Source organism: Saccostrea cucullata, unplaced genomic scaffold (genome assembly GCF_032062105.1).
Source record: "Saccostrea cucullata isolate Sc308-1 unplaced genomic scaffold, CSIRO_AGI_Scuc_v1 ctg2756, whole genome shotgun sequence".
Taxonomy (NCBI): Eukaryota; Metazoa; Mollusca; class Bivalvia; order Ostreida; family Ostreidae; genus Saccostrea; species Saccostrea cuccullata.
Window position 1 is genome coordinate 94,753 of NW_026922603.1, and position 23,664 is coordinate 118,416.

At 33.0% G+C, this 23,664-nt stretch overlaps 1 protein-coding gene across 5 annotated transcripts in view; it reads left to right on the forward strand.

Annotated features, from left to right (window-relative positions):
• Positions 1-23,664, forward strand: part of LOC134262070 (four and a half LIM domains protein 2-like) — a 46,715-nt gene that overhangs the window by 3,472 nt on the left and 19,579 nt on the right. For 2 of the 5 annotated variants that reach the window (XM_062744454.1, XM_062744455.1), the window contains exons 2-5: positions 6,749-6,834; positions 7,532-7,712; positions 16,367-16,600; positions 17,904-18,119. In XM_062744454.1, coding sequence (XP_062600438.1) covers positions 6,749-6,834; positions 7,532-7,712; positions 16,367-16,600; positions 17,904-18,119 — 717 coding nt within the window. Of the gene's footprint in view, positions 1-1,046; positions 1,194-1,909; positions 2,487-4,771; positions 4,808-6,748; positions 6,835-7,531; positions 7,713-16,366; positions 16,601-17,903; positions 18,120-23,664 lie in introns of those variants that run through there. The other 3 variants (XM_062744458.1, XM_062744456.1, XM_062744457.1) reach the window with 3 other exon arrangements.

Genomic DNA, 23,664 nt, shown 5'->3' on the forward strand with positions numbered 1-23,664 from the left:
ATACACAGACTTAGCACTATATATCATGATAGTCAATGTATCATATGTCACATGGACAATAATGTGTCATAGAAAACCTATAATTTATCAATTTAAGTCCCATTGTTTACTTATGGGAATTTAACATTTAATGACTTCTCTAATCTCTTTATCAACTTTTTTTTTTTTCACTGATTGCGTTTTATTTGGCAGTCTTAGGCCATTTATAGTAACTTAATATGGATTTAATGTTATCTGATAAGATTTTTCTGGACAACAGGTTCAACATTCCAGATTTAGAAGTCTTATTGTTATACATGTAATACATATATGGAGAGAGAGAATGGATGAGCTGATAAATGGACAAAGCTACCAATGGTAGAGAGAGAGAGAGAGAGGAGAGAGAGAGAAGAGCACAGAGAGAGAGGGGGAGAGAGAGAGCCCTAGCTGACAGCAGTCAGTAACAATGCAGTATTGATCTTTTTGACCTTGACCATGGATAAGGAATCTGGAGAAGTCACCCATTGATTCCTGTCTTTGAGAATCTAAACCACCATGGTTCTTCCTGATGGTTAACCCTGACAGACATAGAAAAGAGAAAAATCTCCGAAAAATTGGTAATACAGAAATATTTTGGACATGGGATACAAATAAAGATCTGCTCATTGGAATAATTTTCAGATACTTCACAGTAATAATGTTTTGGTGCATTAATAATTAAATGCTGAATTAGGTGCTTTTCATTATTTATCATTGATTGTCCATTATATAAATGACCTCTTGCTTGACCTTAGGTCTAAGAATATAGAGGAATAAATAAAACATATTAGGGCAATATTGAATCAGGAGTATAATGTCAATATGTATTAATCAGTACACAAACAAGTATTTTATCTTCTGAAGACCCAAAACACGTACTACACGGCAATATGAATGAGCGAGGTGCAAGGCACATCGTAAAATGTTTTATAGATACATGGTAATTGATCTAGAGGAGGCGGTGGGACTATATAACTGTATAACCAGGAAGCAGGGGGGAGAAAAATATCGAGAAGATATTAAAAAACAAACTCTGAAGCAGGTACAGCAGATGCTGATTTATCATAGCTGAGCTGAATTTTTAATGTCGGAGGTGTAGCAAAAACCTGTGGCTAATTGCAGTTTTTTATTATTGAATTTGGATTTATTCTTTAAGGATGCATAAAAGAGTGAATGTAAGTATTATATAAAAATGGTAAATTCAAAGTTTTATTCATTATATGGTGGACCGTAGATTTTGTTCTGTGATTTGCCCCGTGGCTGATTCATTATGTACGCTTGAATAATAAGAAGTCTGAGAGAATTTACCTTACAATGAACTCGGGAAGAAAGTATAATACATAATATGGAAATTTTGTATTTAGTTCATTGTTGACTCATGCATTGTTACAGTACAAAATAAATTTGATAATGAAAAAGACCTTCAGCATGTAATTAGGAATATTATTTTTCAGGTTTTGGTTAATTACTGCACTACTTTCCCTCATTTTTCTGTATATCAGTATATTCAACTGTGACAGTCACTGATTTGTTTTTGGTCAATATATTTCAGTAATGACCCATTTAGTATTCATGCTTGGTAAAAGATTTGGGTCCTGGTATATTTGGTGACCGTATTTACTGGTTATCTAAACCGATCTAAAAGTTCACCTCCCTGTGCCCAACTTCCATTAGTCATTTTAAAGGGCTCCACCCTTAATTAAATCATAATAATTTTAGTGATATTATTAAATTTACTTATTAGTGCCTTGAATAATGAACAATTAATATCCTCGAGTACAGACGCTGAAGAGAGCCCTATTTCGAGACAGTGGCGGAAATAGGATTATCTTTTAAATTGGCAATGGATCTCCTCACATTGTCATACGAGATGGTATGGCATATTTCTATTGATGACTTTGCCATATTATTGCCCTGCTTCCTTACTTGGCTAGCTGTCACAAAAAGGGGCTCAGCCATTTAACAGTTTGGAGAGAGAAAGTCCTCGGACTTGTGGCAGAAATAAGGGGATTAGTATGGTGTCGGATGGAGAGCCCTCGGCTTTTTGATGGGGACCCTGATAGATTATCTGTGATGTTGACTTACAACATTAGTGCGTAATCAGCATAATTGCCTACTGTTTCTGGTGAAAAGACTCCCACTGGACATCTTATCTGGCCTATTGACGGCCCGGTCCTCAACCAAAGTGACAGTGATTTGGTGGCCTAGACACTGGGTAGTATAATGACTGAGTGTGTGTATAGACCTTGATTATAACCAGCATAAGATAACGGTGTACAAATATTGAACATTGTTGAATTTCAAACATTTACTCTGAGTTGTACTACAACTTAGTGGCCTTTTGGAGTAAATTTCAAGGGTGTGACTTCTCTAGCTGCAGGTGTTAAATTTTTAGACATGTTTGATTCCTGGAATTCTGTAAGATGGACCGAGGAAATGTTCCAAAAATTGTAATATCATGTGAGCAGGTTGGTATCAATGGATGTCTTTAAAATTAAAAATTTCACCAGCTACTGGTAGTTTATCTCAGGCTACAAATTCAGAATGAATTTCAATCCAGAGAAATTTAAAAATATGGCTTTGGACATGAGTAAATGACAGTTCTCTCAAAATCTCTGGAGAGATTATGGAATTTATGCAGTCCTAAATGTATGGAGGTTTAGCCAAGATCGAGTTAAATGTCGATAAATTGTTTGGGGATGTTTAGCATTTTTCAGGTGTTTGATATAAGCCTGTTATTTTAGGAGAGAATACATCATCTATAATCATAATTATGTTGTAAAGGAACAGAAAATGCTATCAGTCAATTAAATCATCAGGTAGTTGAATATCTGCAATTAGGCACACTGGTGGCTTAAGGTCAGCAGTGCAAGAATTCAGGGGATATAATCTAGTAGAAGCTCAAACATATTTTATTTTCTGATCCCTCATATACCATATCCTTTATAGACTGCTTGCATAAAATTTTTGTGTTTTTTTTTTTTTTTTTTTTTTTTTTGATTGCATGCACATTTATGAGGTTTGAAAGAACAAGAGGGGAGTGGGAGGGGACAAGTTATGTCCATTTGGTTGAGCAGCTTGTGAGGAAGAAGAGATTGATTGTAATTTGTTTAACATCCCTCTTGAGAATTTGGAGACGCCACCACTTGCCGGTGGAGAGCTGCAAATTTTGTCCTATACTCGGCACTCGGGGCCAACGAGCAGAGAGGGATCTTTTTCGTGCCAGCACCTACTGCAACAGGGAACCTCCGTTTTTACAGTCTCATGCGAAGGACCAGTCTCCCCCTCCCACAGTGGGATTCGAACCCACGACGTAAGGATTGACTCCTTACTTTGCAACTCTAGAGCAGACGCTCTAACCACTGCTCCATGCAGGCGATGTGAGGGAGATGAGTTTACAGAGCCCGTTTGAGTTTACAGAGCCGTACAGAATGTACAGTGAATTTTAAAATTACGATAATTATATATGTGCACTGTACAGAGTAATTTAAGGGAAACTGATTGGGATGAGGAGGAACCTAATAAGAGACTGAGATAAGACTTTAGCTTGGTGATGTCAGCTGCTAACTTTTTGTTATTTTTTCATTGACAGGTCTTACATTAAAACTCACTTGTAGACATTTATTGTCATGTATCAGTGCTTGATCGGGGAGAGGCCAACTTTTTTTTTCTTTAGATCTTCTTTGCAAGACATGTGTTACTTGCAGTTGCATATGAAAAAAAATCATACTGAAAAGATTCTTGCATTAAGTTATTTTAAAAGTTTTAAAATGCAATTTGAAAAGACATACCTGACTCAATCATACATTAACTTGACAAGCAATTCACTTTTAGGTGAATTTATTGATCTCTAAATTCACATTTAAATTAATGCATCTTTATTTTTAATATTTTATAAACAGCAAATGTGGCTATATTTCAAATTACACAACATCTCAGGAATATTGTACTTTAAACTTTTATTTAATTAATTTTTATCTGAAAGAAATATTTACTCTTGAAAAAAACCTGGTATTCTCTTTTTACTGTGAAGGGAGTTTTTTTTTCATTGAGATAAATCTCTTCACTGACCCATAATGCACCATCTTACTGAGATTAAGCCACCTTTGATTAGGGGTTTTAAATGAGTGTACAAACTTTTCACTCCCCAAATGATCCATCGTGTTTAGCTACTGATAAACTTAATGTTTTTATCTTCTTTATAATACTAATTTAAATTTTTCTCCTTTCAATAAACGTGTGATAAATAGGAGTTTTGATGTATGAATATATCTTTGTTTATCTATAATAGTGGTTTCTCATATATGTATTCATTTTGATTTTCGATAAAAATATTGCATGACTATAAAACAATCCCATTATTATTATGTTTACATATTTTAACAGGTGAACTTCCTACGATTATGTACATTATGTTTACCACAATTTATGCATAAGTTCCTCTTTTCTCTCTTCCTACAAAAAAAACTTAAAATCATTACATCATATGGTGTCCCTATGGGGGATTATATTAAAGAAAGAGGAATTATGTAAGACATAAGATATGCTGGGGTGCATTATGAATAAACAGAGCTAGAATCTAGCCCAAGAAAAGGTGGGATTCCAAGCTTCAGGTGTTTTTAAAGTGTTTTGATTATAAATGCAAAATTAGGTAATATTTACACGTCAGTCAGCACATTAGACGTGAGACGTGATTGCCTCAATACAACGGCTCTTTATTCAACACAGTCATACACTTAGGTTTTGTATTTAAGTTCATATACGGGAAATGGAGGATACCAAGTCTAAAGTATGTAAACCTATTTTTTTTTAATAATCATTCAAAGTCCAATATTGAATAAGTTCCTTCACAATTATTTTTAATTTCATAATCCTTTCAGTTAATGAAGGATTTGACTTTCAATGTTAAAGAGCTAAGTGTTGTATTGAAGTAAATAAAATGGCATACGTTATTGATATTCAATGGAAATTGAAGCTGTTTTCTTATTTAAGTGTTGGTAACATTAAAAATCTTGCTAATTAGAAATGAGTCACTGTCATTTTTATATTATACTGATCACTTTGTATATAATGTAAACCATTTACATTAATCATTAAACAATAATCCCTATTGTTTTAAAATAGATGGAAAAAATGTCTTACTAACTCTCTCATTGTATAAAATTAATGCATTTGTTACTCTTTAATACAGGAATACACATTAATTTAGCAAACACTACCGGTCCCTAAATATAGTAGTCATACCATCAGTGATTTTTCATACCAATTTGAATAGAAATTCAAACTTTATCAGACATGAGACTACACATGTACATGACTGTTTAATTTGGCATTCATGTTTTATGTCCAACAGACTGCTTCAATATATGTATAATGCACAAGTGCTTACAGTAAAGTCAATCTCATTGTTTACTATATTTTAATTAGATAACTCTAGATATATCAGTACTGAGGATCATCAAAATAAAGACTTCAGAACTTACATAGAGGACGGATGATTAAAGAAGGACATCTACAGCCCGGGTAGAAACTCCCTAAAATTATAACTCGCAAGTAGTTGCGAGTACGATAAAAATGAACTCGCAATTTCAAAAGACAACTCGCAAATTTAAAATGAAATATTTTCAAAAATAAACAGCCATTTATCCATCTTTTAAAAAGCATCTTAATTTTCAACAAGATCATGAAATGACACGTTTCTTCATGTAAAAATGGCAGATATAAACAGTTACTAAAGAAAGAAACCCAGACTAAAACCGGGTTGAAACGAATGTTTCTTTCTTGGGTGAAAATTACAATGAATTATTATTTTTCTTTATTGTTCCAACTATCTGATTGGCTCAAACTGGATCACATGATCAAGTATAAAAAGTGTTATAGACTGGATGTTTCTATTTTAAAAATTTATAAACCTGCTGTTTCTAAAATTGGAAATGTTCTTTTGTGAAGAAACAATAGTACTGACGTCACAATATACAATTATAGCCTTTTGATGAGGTCAATCCCTCGATATATAGACCTTAGAGAAAGCATATCGACCGAGCACAAAGTGCTCGGTCGATATGCTTTCTCTAAGGTCTATATATCGAGGGATTGTACCGAATCAAAAGGCTACAATTGTTTTATTATTTTTAATCAGTTAATAAGAAATGTCTTAAAATCCTTCTTTATAATACTCAGTATCTTCTCATACAAGGCATTGTTATGTCATTGCATTATGATGTCACAGTTAAATGAAAACCAGCTGCACTATCTGTTTTTAGAAACATCCAGTCTATAAAGACTAATATCAACTCGCAAATTTTTGTGAGTTACAAATATTTTAACTCGCAATTTGGATATTTCAACTTGCAATTTTTGCGAGTTGTATACTATGAATTTCGAACGCTTAAATACTGGTTTAAAGGAGTCAACAAGAGTCTAAAAGGTTGTAAGCTTGCCCATCAGTATATTTGTTACGTAAATACTGTATTATATGTATTTTGTAACAACTGCATATCGTACATCATTCATTATATACCCATTTAATGTACGATTGGGGTCAGGTGAAAGAGAGACTTGCAATTTTAGTTTTGTTCTTTCTAGTGTTAAGGTCACCCAAAGGTTATGGTCTAAAAGTCAAGATATTGATATGAGCATATTAAAAATTGTGAAACTTTGGAAAACTTTATTATAAGATTTTTGTGAAATACTAGATAAAAATTTACTGAATTCTTGCTGTTTTTAACAGGATGTGTTGATAAATGAAGTGGACGACGGACAGCCGTGTTTGGCCTGTGGAGAGAGATGTTCAGGGTTTACCCAACACAAATGGAGGTTTGCAACAGAACTATGGTTAAATGTAATGTAGAATCAATTCATTCATGTCAATGTTTGTGGGCAGCCAAATTTTCACTGTCCGGGACAGTGTCCCATGGGGAAATTATTTCATTGGTGGCTCCTATATACATATGTACTTTAAAAGTTTCGATGAAGTGATATGTATTATGTACACAAAGTAATTGTTCATTGGGATGTATATTCAAGGGTGACCCACTAAATCATCAAAGATTGAATTCTCCCCCCCCCCCTCTCTCCCCTGCAAACTTTGATGTATCTATGATCTTAGAAACCCAAGGTTAATCTCACAAACACTCATCAGTTTGTGTTATTATATGCAAGATAGACCCTTGATTTTCAGACTTGACTTTGATGTTTTCTTTTATAACTAAATCACATGCTGTGTACACAAGGTTGTCATGTACATGTAAAAAATTGCAATATGAAACATGGAAATATTCATTTCAAATATAGTATGAAAAGTTCTTATTTATGGATTTCATACATTTTGGAAATTTAGCATCAGGTAATAAATGACTAACAGAGAATGAATCTAGTAAATAAATTGAGTTCATAATTTAATTATAATTACATAGAAATGGATGCATATAAATAATTTTTAAAATGTATTACATGCTTGACTATAAAACAAGTGAACAACACTCTGTATATTATATAATTTGTGCTTGTGTAGGAACACATGCAATGTATGCAAATGTCCGAGGGAAGTACATGACATCTACAACGAAAACTTTGTCAACATCCGCGACAGACTGGGATGGAAACGAGACAATGACCCCACCGCTCAGGTCAGCAAAGACCGCACCCTCAGGGAGGGGTACACCTGGATCCCCCCAGGCTTGACCTCAGACCAGGTAAAGGTCAAACACACACATATTGTGTCATCAGTATATTTAAGGAGTCACTGTCTAGTTTTTTTTTTTTTTTTTTTTTTTTTTTTCATTTGAATTCCACAATGCTATACAGTACAAACATACAAGATGAACACAATATTTCATTGCAGCATTCATTTTTAGAGAGAGAGAGGGGAAAGAGAGAGAAAGAGAGAGAATGCAAGAGAAAGAAAGAGAAAGAGATGATGTTATAAAAGAAAGTGGGTTATAGATAGAGTAGGTAGCAAAACTAGTTTTGAGACAGGGTTTATTGATATTAGTCTGAGAGTATGGATTGCCATTTTTGCCAGGAGGCGTTAAACTCATCTATTTTATCACTTTCTCTGGCTGTATATTTCAAAGTTTTATAAATAAGTTTGAATTCATTCAGAAAACCATGGATAGAGAGGCTAAGGTGTTGACAACGAACTCTGTAAATATATTGCTTCATTGACATAAGCAAAATATTTAATGATTTTGATGATATTGTTTTACTTATATCTCCAAACATAAAAGTTTTGCCATCTAGATTTAATACAATGTCTTTTCGATGACAATGTCTTACAAAACCATCTAGAAATTCTTTTACAACTGGACATTGCCAAATTAAATGAAATATTGTTTCTTCCTCTGCTTCACAAAATGTACATAGGTTAGAGTCTGTTTTACCTATTTTAAACATAAGACTATTGGTTGTCAATATATAATGATTAATTCTGTATTGAAGCCATTGTAATTTACTATTTTGGGTTGTTAAAAAAGGCAGACAATAAATTTCCTTCCAGTTTGTATCTGTCAAGGTGAAAAATTTTGCCCATTTTCCCATACCAACAGGTTTTATTACTGATTTATTTAATATATCATACATAGGCTTTGATCCTTTTTTGGTTAATACAAAGACTTTGATATTACATGGAATATCTGGTTTATGAATAAATCCATTTCTACAAAAGTTATACTTCTTTAAATCTGCAAGTATCGCTTGTCGTATGCCTGTATAAGTTAAATGATTAATTTTCAAATCATAATTGTGTTGAATATTGTCTAGTGATAGGAAGTTACTATTCTCATCAAAGAGATCATATACATATTTTATTCCCTTTGCATACCAAGACTTGTAAAATATTGCTTGATTTTCGATTTTGAAATTGTTGTTATGCCATAAAGGTTGACAGGCATATTCTTGCCAATTTCTTATCTCTTTTTTCTCTTGAATTTCTTGGAAAGCTTTCAAAACATCTCTCCAGAAATTATTTTGTACATTCTCTTGTAAATGTGACAAATATTCTGATCCTGTATTTAAAAGTTTATCAATCTCAACACTATTTTCCAATAATTTTTTCCACTTTGAGTTATTGTTATATATTATTTTTCTTATCCATGTAGATTTTAAAGCTGTTATGTAGGACACAATATTAACCATTTTTAATCCTCCCTGTGCATACTTTTGTGTTACAACTTTTCTTTTTATTTTGTCTACATTTGATTTCCATAAAAAGTTAAAGATCAATTTGTTTAGATCTTTTATAACACTTACAGGTGGGTTCGGTAAAGAAATAAATAAATGATTAAGCTGTGATATAAGTAATGATTTAATCAATGTGATTCTTCCAATAGGAGTTAAGTTTCTCTTTTTCCATTGCTCTATGATGGTCTTAATTTTGACCAGTTTCTTGTCATAGTTTAGTTTTGTAATTTTTGCTAAGTCAACATCATTATAAATGCCTAAAAGTTTAAAGTTTGTTGTCCATTGAAATTTCAGATCAGGGCAGAGTCTATCCTCAGAATACTTCTTACTTCCAATCCACACAATTTGGGTTTTTGACTGATTGATTTTGAGACCTGACATTTTATAAAATACTTCTAATACTAGCATTGTAGCCTTTAGTGATTTTTCAGAGCCGTCAAGAATTATCATTGTGTCATCTGCATATTGTGACATTAAGTACTCTGTATCATTAATCTTAATTCCTTTGATATTCTCATTATTTCTTATTTTAATAGACAGTATCTCAGCACATAAGAGAAATATATAAGGAGAAACTGGGTCACCCTGTCTACAGCCCCGTCCTAACTTGAAGAAGTTAGATAAAATTCCTGCTTGCGACACACAAGAAACTATATTATTTTGGAAAATTTTTATCCAATTACAAAAACTTGGTCCAAAGTTAAAAAATTCCAATGTTTCTTGAATAAATGTCCATGACATAGAGTCGAAGGCTTTCTCAAAATCTATCATGACTAATGTTCCAGGAATATCATGCAATTCTGTGTAGTGCATCAGATCGTATACAAGACGTGTATTCTCTCCAATGTATCTCCCAGGTATAAAACCTGTTTGATCTGAACTAACTATTTTGGTTAAAACTTGTTTTAATCTGTTTGCTATACATCCTGATCCAATTTTATAAATAATGTTTAGCAGTGATATTGGTCTCCAATTGCTGAGATGAAATTTACTTTTTCCTTCTTTTGGTATACAAGTAATTATATTCCTTGCTTTTGTGTAGAAGAAAATTCACCTATTTCATAACCATAATTCAAAGAGCGTACTACAAAATGACCCAAATTTCTCCAAAATACTTTAAAAAATTCTGCTGTGAAGCCATCACTACCTGGACTTTTGTTATTAGACATTAATTTGTCTCTAATACTGATAAGGCTTCACTATATGAAATAACACCTTCCAACTGCAAACGTTCAGTATCATCTAATTTAGGGACATTACATTCTTCAAGGGATTCTTTAAGATTCAAATCAACATTCTCTAATATTTGAACTGAGTATAATGATTTGTAAAATTTTTCAACTTCTTCTAGAATTTCAGATTGCTTTGTTATTTCCCTTTCCTCATTATTTTCACTTTTAATAATTTTTGGTATTATCTTATTTGTAAAATGTCTGTTTTCAAGATTTAAAAAATAACTTGTTGGTTTTTCCCCTTCACTAGTCCATTTTGCCCTTGACCTTATCATATTCCCCATAAGCTTGTGTTGCCTTATTGATTCTAATGCTTTTTTCTTCTCAGCAATACTAGTTACATTGTTGTCATAATTTTTTTCCAGTTCAGTAATTTCCTCAATTAGGTCTTTCTCATTTTTTACCCTTTCCTTTTTAATATAACTTGCATATGAAATTGTTTTTGCCCTTATCTCCATTAGGAGTGTCTCTAAAAATAATTGGTCATTTATAGCAAATTGTATTTCAGAATTGGATATTTCCTTAATGCTGGCTTCATTGTAAACCAGCAATGCATATTGTGTTTTAACATGATCAATAACATCATTTATGATTTCAATATACTTTGGGTCTTTTAAAAGAGAACTATTAAATTTCCATAAACCTTTCCCATGTAAGAAATCATTAAACTTAAGGGTCAGTAAAATTGGTGAATATGGTCTGATCTATAACTTCCAAGAATATCACAATTTTGTATATCAGTCAACAATGAGTTGGATACAAGAGCAAAGTCTAAGCGTGCTTGTTTCAAAGGGTTTGATTTCCTCCAAGTAAATCTTTTTGCTTCTGGGTGGAACTCTCTATAAATATCTATTAAATTATGACTATCTATTTGTTCAAGTAATTTCTTTCTGGCTTTTGGGTTATTAATATGTAAGTAATTGAAATAATCTTTGTTTGGGTCTAATACTAAATTAAAATCACCAACAATAATAACTTCATTGTCAAATTTGGTTATTAACTCTGACAAATTCTCATAGAATTCTGGAGAATCTTCATTTGGTCCATATATGCATATCAGACTTATTTTCCTATTTTCAACTGTTAAGTTCAATGCAAGAAAATTGCCAGAATCATCTAAGATTTGATCATGGACTACAAAGTCAAAATTATTGTTAAATAAAATTGCTATTCCTCTAGCTTTCGAAGTGTATGAGCTAAAACGAGCTTCATAATCCCATTCATTTCTTATATTTTGTTCCATTTCATCAGTAAAATGTGTATCACTCAAGCATAGAATATTACACTTCTGTTGTCGGAAGTACTGAAAAACATCTTTTCTTTTTTTCGTATCGTTCAACCCCTGGCAGTTAGTAGATATTATTTTAATTTCTGACATATTTCATTTTCAAAAAAAATTTGAATTAAAAGGCAATTTTTCCCCTGTGTTGACAATATACACCCCTCATCATCCGCGAGTAGATTGTTGGTTAGAAAGCACAAAGAGATAGAATAAGAAAGGAATAGAAGAAGGCAGAAAAAGAAGTTGTTATTATGAGTCATGTTCATTGTTAAATTTGGTCAAATAAGAGTGAAAATTGTTTAGATAAAGCAAGATAAACATACATGTTACACGATGTATACAAAAATTATGTCACCGGATATCAACATATGCATAGTAAATCGAAGAACCGTAATGTAATACGTTTTAATTTTCCGGCTTTGCCCGTTATGCAGAAATTATCCCACTTTTCCCACTATTGTTGATGTCCCTGGCGTACTATACTAACTAGACAGTGATTCCTTATATTTCCATTTCATTGTGAAATAAAATTGTAGATTTAGACTTTAAAAATGCAGACATATGATAGATTTAAATTACACGAGGACTCTCATTCCAATTTCAATAGTCCTCGCCCACTGACGTTAAACACAACGGCAGCCGCACGAGATTTTCATGCATATTTGGCCTCCTTAGCGTCAGACTCAGAGACAGATGCGCATGAGATTTGCATGCATATTAGGCCTTTTAGCTCCTGACCTATTGACCTGCCTAATTCACATTCTGGTAGAATTATCAAGAAATTAACTCCTCTAACTTTCAATGAGTTATTACAGAGAGAAAAATTAGAAATTGAAATATAATACTATAAGTCCACCTCCATTCATGAATGAGTGGAAATGGACATAGTACACAGTTACCAAAAGAATTCAAATTACCTGCAATAGTATTTTATCCCTAAATGACTAAATATTGTGTATAATATAAGAAAAATATTTTAATTTTTTGCAGAAAGAATAAATTTACACAATGAAGTGTGCAAATCCTTATAAAATTCATGGTTCCAAAAAATTAATTCAAGGTTACTAAATCAGACTTCCATTTTTACAGGGGTCTGTTTCTCTTATAAAGCCATTAACCCCCTACTCCTAGTGATATAATTACACTGTAAGGATAAACTTTAATACAAAAACAAGAGCCTGTTTTAATTTTCATTTACATGTATATAAGAACTAGTTGCTATGGACCAAGATGTTCGCCTGTATTCGTACAAGACGAGGTTGCAAATTAATAGACTCTTAGTTTCCCACTGAGCGATAAACATCAAAAAGAAACAAGTTTTGCCAACACATCATAAACCTGCAACTATATTAAGATGTGTTTTTTACTCTTGTCAATAAAGCGATTTGTTCGCCACTGGAATGTAATAAATCTGTGATGAATATTGAGATGCGAGTTGCTCATCATTACAGTAGAAATTTGGTTAGGGTTAATGGTGGGGAGAGATGGAATCGGTTTTATAGCATTCCTGTAAGAATATGAGATAAAGACTCCCCTGTGATGTTGAGTGACTGAAAGTCCCTCCAACTAGTTAATGAAGTGGGTTATGAGAATTTTTTGGAGAGGTTCAAAACTTGCTTGCATATGCCCTTTAGATTTTTTTTTTTTTGTATACAACCACTTATTTTAGCATGTTTTCTTCTCCTTTGTAAAACATCGGATTTCCTTTGTGTAATACTGTATTCTCAAGTGTTAAAAATTCTGTAATTATACTAAAGGGCTTGGTATGTTTATTCATAACCCTAACAATTTCTATAGTTCCTATTCTATAAAAGAATTTCACTGATGCATGTATATCTCTTTATTTTGTTTAACCTGTGGCTTAAAAAAGAAACTTCAGATAATTAGATCTGTTTACAGTGTATCTGATTATTCAGATAATGAAGGGAAATGTTTGGATTATGTAATAAGTTATTAGTCTTGTAGAAATGAAGTAATTCCGATTGTGTTTTTATCTCTTAAGGATCTCATTATGTGTGTGGTACAAAAAGATAGGACACTTTGATTTGTTCTTTAATTTTTAGCAAGTCAGTATTCGTGATATGCTGGATAATGCATATAAGCCATATTGATATTTTTAACAGTTTAAAGTAGTTGATATGAAATTAATTAAGAAGGAGCCCTAATGCATTCTACTTTCTTTTTTTATTTTTAAGTATTATGATAATTATTTTGTCATTTTTTTTTTTAATACGATTTTTGAAAAATTGTAAGTAAATAAATCCCCAAACACCTTCCACCTAAATGTTTTTGTTATTTACAATGATGAAGTGTAAAAAAAAATCTAGCATCAATATTTTTAACAGTTATCCTGAGAAGTTAATAAATGATTCTTTTTTCTGAAGATGTTTTTTTTTAAGTTCACCTAAGCTGTTCAAAGCTCAAGTGGGCTTTTCTGGTCACCCGTTGTCTGTCGTTTGTCAGTCTGTAAACTTTTCACATTTTTGACTTTTTATTAAGAACTACTTTATCAAATTTAACCAAACTTGATACAAAGCAGACTTGGGGTAAAGGGGAGTTTATAAAAAGCATCCTCAGGAAGTGTAAGATACTAAATTTTTCAAATCATGACCTGCAGGGGTAGGGTGGGCCACAATAGGGAATCCAAGTAAAAGATTAAAATATATAGGAAAAATCTTTTAAAATCTTCTCAAGAACCACTCGGGCAGAAAAGCTGAAACTTGTTTGGAAGTTACTCAGGGTATTTTAGTTTCTAAATAGTCAAATTATGTCCCCGGGGGTAGGAGGGGGCTACATTGCCCCTACAAAAGGTATTACAAGTGAGAAAATCTGGGAAGAACTGTGAGCAAGGCCAAAGTCACTCCAGTAAGTGTTGTGGCCCAGGGGCCTCTTGTTCTTATTAAAAGTGTTAATAACATGAGGAGATGTTGTGACTGAAATGTGCAGCAGCTGAGAAACATGATTAGCTCTGTATTTTGTTAATGGAGAAAAGATCATTAGCATTTGTAAATGAATGGTATAATTATAAATTTGTACTGTTAAAGTACATTAGGCTTTCCATAGGCTCACAATTTACACATTCTTTATATTATAGATGATTGTTATGTGTTACAAAATTAGAACTGTTACAAGATTATCTTTTCTTTTGAGGACACTGGTGCCCAATAAAAATTGCTTAAAGTCTACAAAGGTTTGAATTCTTTGTTCAGGAAATGTACAATCAGAATCTTCTTGTGGGAGGAAAGCATCGTTGTTTGTTTCTCTTTTCAATCCTCGTATCTACTTCAAAGCCCATATCTAGCCTCTCGCACATATTTCTCTACCAGCGTTATTCTATTCCAAACTTACAATGGCTCTTTTTAAGATAAGTTTATTTTAGATATGATTTTGTCAAATAATCAAAAGAAAAATTCACTAGAAATATTCAACTTGATATTGAACATTTCTCATTAGAAAAATATAAGTGCTCATTGTCGCTGTTGTCAGACTTGTAAAGTGTTGGTGCTGTTATATCGACAGTCTCCATTTCATTAGTAGAATGTTTTGAGGGGATAAAGTTTGGTTTGCAATCCTTATAAAATGCCCTCATCTCAGATTGAATCTCATGTTGTACTTAAGATTGATATCATGTGACCCAGCCAATCTCAGAATGATGTCATGTTGTTCTCATCGCAGATATCATGTGTTCAAAACTCAGATTGATATGTTCTCATATCAGATTGATAGGTTGTCCTTATCTCAAAATGATACAAATGTATCACGTTGTCTTCATCTCACTTTGATACATGTATCTTGTTGTCCTCATTTCACTTTGACATTGTGTTGTTCTCATCTCTCTTTGATATTATGTTGTCCTCATCTCAGATTGATATCATGTCCTCATCTCAGATTGTTATCATGTTGTCCTCACCTCAGATTGATATCATGTCCTCACCTCAGATTGATATCATGCTGACCTCATCTCTCTTTGATATCAAGTTGTCATCTCAGATTGATATCATGTTGTCCTCATCTCAGATTGATATCATGTTGTCCTCATCTCAGATTGATATCATGTTGTCCTCATCTCAGATTGATATCATGTTGTCCTCATCTCAGATTGATATCATGTTGTCCTCATCTCAGATTGATATCAAGTTGTCCTCATCTCAGATTGTTATCATGTTGTCCTCACCTCAGATTGATATCATGTTGTCCTCACCTCAGATTGATATCATGTTGTCCTCATCTCAGATTGTTGTCATGTTGTTCTCATCTCAGATAAATATCATGTCCTCATCCCAAGTTGATATTGCTTTCCTATCTTAGATTTTTTTGTTTCAGATTGTTAATGTGTTGTCTATTTGTCAGATTGTTAGAATGTTGTCAATGCTTCAGATTAATGAAATGTTGTTTTTCCTCTAGTTTGTTAAAATGCTGTCAATGTATCAAATTGTTAGAATGCTGTCAATGTTTCAGATTGGTATTTTATGAGATTGTTAGAATCTTGTCAATGTTTAGATTATCAGAATGTTGTCTTTCCTTCACATTATTATAATGTTGTCAATGTTTCATATTGTTGGTTTAATTATGAGATTGTTAGAATGTTGTCAATGTTCAGGTTATCAGAATGTTGTCTTTCCTTCAGATTTTTAGAATGTTGTCATCATTTCAGATTGAGGAGTACATGGAACAACTTCCAAACCACAAGATCCCCCTCCTGGGTCGCCCGGGGGAGAGGTACCGAGACATCCAAATCATCAGGCAGCTTCCCAAACAAGACCTCTCTGTGGAGTACTGTAAAATGCTCCACTCCAGTATAGAAAAGAAGGAGTATAACATCTTCAGGGAGCTGAGGGACAACATTGCCATGGATATAGGAATGGTACATGAGGCCAGCAGTCTGTCTGTAAGTAGAAAGGACTCTATTCTATGAGGGCCTATATCTGCCTCAAAATTAAACTCCGATGAAGAAATATTTTAATTATGTTCTAAACCAGGGAAATATTTGCAGACTTCAAAGTAATTACCAGTAAACATTTTGTCAACTATTACTTTGTAAATGATGTTGATATAACATAAAGAATATTATGCAGATTCAATGATTTAAAAAAATATATATGTTGCTTGACCGCAACATCCGAATATTTTGTCAAAATTCGTAATTCCATGACATCATTTGTTTCATTTCCGAAGGGCAAGGTGAAAGCCGGTGTTGTGGCATGGGGGTATTTTTTTGAATAAGGTAAGGCAAAATCATTTCGTTAAGATTTCTAAGAAACAATGTTCCTTTATTTTTTTTTAATTTTTGATTTACTCGTGCAAAGGACAAGGCTGGAAAGGATATTTTCGAATTTCCTCTGTTCATACACGTTAGTCTATTGAGCTCGCTGCGCTAGCTATTACTTTGTAAGTGATGTTGATATAACATAAAGAATATTTTGCAGATTCAATGATTTAAAAAAATAATATATTTTGATTAAACCAATATTTTGATTCAAATCTATAACGCTAATAAATTTGCCGAACAACATGAATTTGATAGCATAAAAAATTCACAGAGCAATATACTTGTCCTGGATTTCTAGAGCAAGGCCTGTGATGTAAAATTGATTTATCAGTGGGTGCACAATAATGAATGCTATTGGATTAAGGGTCTTATCATTGTTGTAATAATTTGCCATTATGGCTAAATTTGTCAATAGTAATTACAGTAAGGAGATAGATGATAGGAACCCTCACAGACTTTCCTCCTGTAGGTTTCTATAAATAACTCTATATCGATTATTGACTGAATTCAGTGCCAGCTGTTTTAATGTTCTCGTTTGTCTTGAGAAAGAAAGATAACTCCTTCTGACTTGGCTGAAAAAATTCCACTGTTCACATTTTCCTCCTTTCTAAAATAACTTAGTGATAAATTAGAACATTTATTTATTCAAAATAAAACCTACTGAAAGGATGTAAAGTAAAATGTTTTCTAATCCAGATATTCCACATTTCAAAATCCTGCCTATTACAATGAAAACTTAATTACTCCCATTGTGAAATTATTTTGGAAACCTTTAATTTTTTTTTTTTTGTGAATCAGTACCAAGTAAATGTTAAATGTATGGATAATTTTATCATAATGCATTAAAAATTTTTAAAAAAGCACATGAATTAAATTATGTCTATTTTCTTTAAAATAAAAACCAACTCTCCCTTTATTTCAGACGTGTGACCAATGTAAGGGTGAGATTGAGCCTACAGACCTGGCTGTGTTCGCCCCTAAACTGGGAGCTGAGCTGTGCTGGCACCCTCCCTGTTTTGTGTGTTCTAAGTGTGAGGAATTACTGGTGGACCTTGTCTACTGCTGCCACACAAAGAAACTGTTCTGTGAACGACACTACGCTGAGCAGATCCGCCCAAGATGTCCTTCTTGTGACGAAGTGAGAGTTTTCTCCTCTTTGCATACTATAAACTGAGAACATGCAAACTTAAGTTATAAGTTCTGTTTAGTATTACTTAAGAAATAATTTTAAAAATATAAAAAAAAATTCATTATTTGATTTTGTTAGAATTAAATCTAGCTTTAGAGCAGATTTATTAAATTAGAATCAAGAAACAGTTGAATCACATTGTCTCAAATAGGATTGGACCAAGAAAATCTATGAATTTAAGATAAGAAGGTGATTGGGACTTTTGTCTCACTCTGGAATATCATAAATGGTATCAGAGATTCTGAAACTTCAATGTCTCTATTCAATTTCGATTGAAAACTGGTCTCGGTATTTTGCCTTGGTCAGCCAGAGTATAATGTAGAATTATTTTAATTAAAGGTGTCAAATTATTTGTTAGTTCGATTTGGTTGGTTTTGTTGGAGACAAACCCAGTAATTTTGTAACTTGTAAATTCAGACAATTCAATGAATCAATATATTTACAAAATAATTGTTAATGCATGGGGATGTTAATTTGTTGATTATTAAGGGTGTTCCACAAAATCCATGAACATTGGTCTCCCATGAACAATGATGATGCGATCCACAGTTGTCTACTATAATCAGATATATATATACATAGTGTCATCTTGTAATCAGGTACCTTCTGTTACAACTTGAATTTGTTTAATTGCTATATTAAAAAGGACTAAAATATTTTGGTTATCAGAATATGTGTTTTTTTAAAAGTAATTCAGAGCACTTGAAGCCTATAGTGCTTAAAGATACATGTATAATTGGCTCTTATTCCTGGCACTGTGGAAAGAGTTATCTCCCTTCCCTTGTCAGCTTTATAACACATAACTAATCTGTGTCTCTTTACAACAACTACAAATTAGATGTAATCATTACTGCTGACAGAATGGGGTTCTTCTCAATCAGAATCATGTGTGTCCTGTCTTGTTACATCAGAGACACCCACTCACACATGCACTGCAGACACTGTACATTGTACTCAGATTGAAATTATCCTCAAAACATTTCACTTAAGATGTTTTAAACTTTAAAGAAAATGTGGGCAATTTAGTTATATTGGCAGTATTTTGTCTACTTTATGTTTCAATTTTGTTGAATGTCATAAAATAATTTGCAAAGATGTAAACATGTTAACAGGTATGAAAAAGTCAGTCAAAATATTTCAGGTTTCACTGTAGCTCAGTGGTTATACAGATCAGCGCTGACAATGAGTACAATTGAGATGGCATGGGTTTGAGTCCCAGTTGAGATTTGATTTTTACCAAGTGCATGACTTTTTCCACCCAATGTGGGACAATTTTCATAGCCTTTAATATTTTGTCTATAAATCCCTGTGACAGATAAATTAGATTTATACCAGTATTTATTATAAGCAGTGCTTTTGATATCTAAAAGATCCAAGGTTTCACATTTCCATGAGATTGTGATTTTTTTATAGGTATGAAAGCCATTGAACCATTGTTTACTCTAACACATATTGAAGATCACTGTCACTTTGACATTGGATTCGAAGGTTGTTGAATTTGAATTTCAAAACATGTCTGGTGTCACGGAAGCATGGGGAGTATATTAATATGAACATAATGAAAACATTCGGTTGTTATAATTCTTGTGTAAACTGTTTTCAATGAGAAGGACATATCTTTATATGTTGCAAGATTGTTATGAATGATAAAATTTAGTTTGAATTCTTTATGTTAATGATTTTTAAGTAATGTCAGAATATTTGAAATATTAATAAGTTTCTTAAAATGAAAATTAGTGTCCATATATAACGACAACACATGAAGTAATTCCTTGGATCTGTGGATATTTATAGAAATTTAAAGATTATATTTCTTATTGTAGAAATGACTTACTCTGAACGACATTATTTAAGAGGATTTTCTATACCAATCATTGAGATTATATTTAAAAAGAGTTTTTTAAAAATAAACATAGATCAAAGTTCTATGGATCTTGACTTCTTAACCAAAGCAATATAATGGCAATATTAAGTAATGGTTGGGGCAATGATTGCAATAATGTAAATAATTAAGTCATCACGGAACTGTCACGGTTGTAAATTATTCTTTCGTGACCCCTGGCTATATTGGGTCGGACAAGAATTCTGACACCGTTTTACGTAATGAAAAGCACAGCCTGCTTTTTGTCAAATTCCAGGTGTAGCTTAAACACAATTCTACCTGAACTGCCATCTGCCTCTGTTATCTCATGACTCATGTCTTCTAATTCTGTCTCCCTCTGGTGTCTGGTAAAAAAAATAAAAACAGGGATGGTCTGATCAGCTAATTATAGCTTTATACCTTACCGAACATTGTCGTGGCCATAAGACCTTGAGGGTTTGACGGTTTTTACTAGGGACTGGACATTCCATTATTAAAAGTCTGTTGACTTGGACCAGGATATCTGGGTTGAAGGCCCACAACATTGCAAGAGCATTTTCGTGGGAGATAGTATTCTTGTGAATGAATCAGAACTGACCAGGAATTGGCCGGCTATTTTGGTGTGGAATGTTTACATAGAGAATCACAAGGGAATTCTTTTATTTATAGGTTGTAGGTTGTGTTTATCAACTCTCCAACAACATAAGGAGTCAGCTGGCTGTCAAAGGATATTAAATTATACAGCAATTGCTAATACAGTTATAAATCAATGAGGATACAGGTCCTGTAGTACCTAAGGTGCTCCATTCAGAGGATCATTTCACTTGTGTGTTTGGCTTACACCTTTAACACAGCAATAATAACTTGGAGTCATTTTTAAATGACAATCCCCTTGTAGTTTCACATTGAGCTATAAACATTCTTGTATTGAGGTATAGTACCTGTTGTAGAGCAGTTAAATTTCAAAATAAATAAATACACAAGGATATAGGATTATCAAAACCAGACTCAAAGAGCATTGGGACCGTTCAGTTGAAATCTGCAGGTATATACAACAGGAGTGTCAGGTGTATATACAGGCATGGAGGAAAAGATGCAGGCCTGCTCCATAGAACCTAAGGAGGAACTGGTCGCTAGAATAGAAGCCGAAAAACAACCCACGGTAAATGTCTAACCCTCATCTGCACTATCAGCTGAGACTCTCTCCTTGGCTTCATTCTGTCTTTTTCTCTGATTATCTTTCCTTTGGTAGAGTTGACTTGTACCTTTATTATCACATAGACCGAGACAGTACTTGAGATTTAGTAGTAGATAGGGGTGGTTGTGTCATGTATTTACAGATTGCACCACGTCAGGATAGGGACCCACTTTCCTACAGCCTTCTCTTATACTTGTGTTGATTAACGTGTTTTCACTTTCTTCCTACATTTTTTCTGGATACATTTTTGTGGCTGATGGAGTTATTCCCTTACCCTGGGGCTTCTCTATAAACCCATTTAATTTATGATGATGAGTTTTGCAGTCTAGATGAATATCAATTTAAAGTCTAAATGGGGTTTTCCCTTCAAGAAATTGCTTTAATTTTTACTTAGAGTATATGACAGTTCCAGTACTGTCAATCATTCAATTTGCTATGTTTTGTTTTTCTTGGAATGTTGACAGAGCTTTTTTCTTAGAAAATGTCATTAAAGTAATATTCAAGATATTGTCTATAAGAAAGAGTTACGTAGCACAGACTTTGATATGATGTCACATGATACAGGAGGTATCAACTCAGGTATAATGGGGTGATGTGCGGTGCAATGTCTCAAAGGGTTGACCCCTCAACCCCTCCTTGGGTCCAACAAAGGCCATGTTGCCCTCGAACACAGTCAATAAATGTAATATCATCTCTGAAATTCTGAAATGTTTTCTTGATTAAGCCTCCCGACCCTTATCAGCATCAATCAGAGAATAGTAAATGTCTTCATTAGGAAAATTTTTTTCTCTTTTGCTGTAGCTTAGATGTTGAGAAAACTTCAGATTATACATGTAATAGGCATATAAAGATGGACAAGGTCACTGGATATGTAATGTAAAATTTTAGACATCTAATATTATTAGTTACACAGTCAGTTAGTGACCTAATATGGATTCATACAGGGTGTGAAATGGAAATCCATATTGGGCGAGGCTTGGATTTCCATTTCACACCCTGTATGAATCCGTATTAGGTCACTTACTGACTGTGTTACGAATTTATCCCGCTGAAGACCTTTTTCAATACAAAAAAAAAAAAACATTTGTGCATATTATGAAAATATTAGTTTTAATCCAATAACAATCAACATAAAATATCGTTACGGTAACAAGAAATTTAACTAAACTACCTATGTAAACCGTTTCTTAGCCGCCATTTTTATTTACAATAACAATGCTTCGAACGGAATTGCATGCCCGATTTTCATTTTACGCCTCGACGGAGATATAATATGGAAACGGAGACGTAATACGGTAAATTTCAGGGCGTCATGTGATTAGCTTTTATCCAATCAGTAATCGACAAATTTGTCTGAAGTAGGATAAATTTATACCCCCCGCTTGAAAAGCGGGAGGATATATAGTAATTGGGATGTCCGTCCGTCTGTTACGCTTTGGAGTACCCATGTCTTATCCGCAACTTCTCTCATATCACTGAAGGAAATTTGATGAGACTTAAACAGAATCTTTATTACATATTGCCATTGTGCACCTCCTATTTTACTTTTTTATCTGGCACATATTTTGGGTTTCCCTTAGCAAAACATGGACACTGCCAGTATATTCATATGGGAGGCGGGGGTATCATTTATTGAGCTCCTTGCTCACAGTACCTTTAGTTTTTAAATGAAATAGCTTTAAAAATCATGCTAATGGTTGATATGTACAATGTAATGACTATGAACAGAGGTTACTTAGACAAGGTCACAAATTTTAGATTGTTTAATTCTGAAAACTAAAAAATGTTATAAATTCTAAGACAAAACTTGTATTGGAGGCACAGAAGGATATGTTATACTTTACACAAAGGTTGCTAAATGTGTCCAGGAAATTTTCCATGTTTCTATGCTTTAGTTGTTTGTTTTAAATCAAGGCCACAAAAAGCAATCAAAGTTTTCTAATTTAAAAGGAATATATAGAAAAACATCTGCTGATGAAGATTATGATTTTGATCTGACTTCAATATCACAAAGTTATTCATGGAATTTCTGGGTCAATAGTTTTGCAAGTGAAGAAAGTATTATCTAGTGTGTTCGTCTAATGATAAAAAAGCAGGTTAGGTGTTTTACAAGAGACATAAAATGGTTCACTTCAAGCTTTGTTTTATAAACGTAAGAAAAACAAAGTGTATCATGGGTGTACAGAGACCTTTATTTTACAATAATATATGACAAGGAATGAACACTAACACATTGTGACCATTTGGGGTCATAAAAGTTGACACATATTTGAGATTTTCTTTTATCTATCTGACCACTTGTTGCAAAGGACTTGAAGTGTTATATACTTATTTCAAAGAGAGTTCTCAGGCATTCCATATATCACAGAGCAAGACCACTTTAATTCTACTTAAATTCTCGTAAATATTTCAGTTTATAACTTGAAGGACCAATT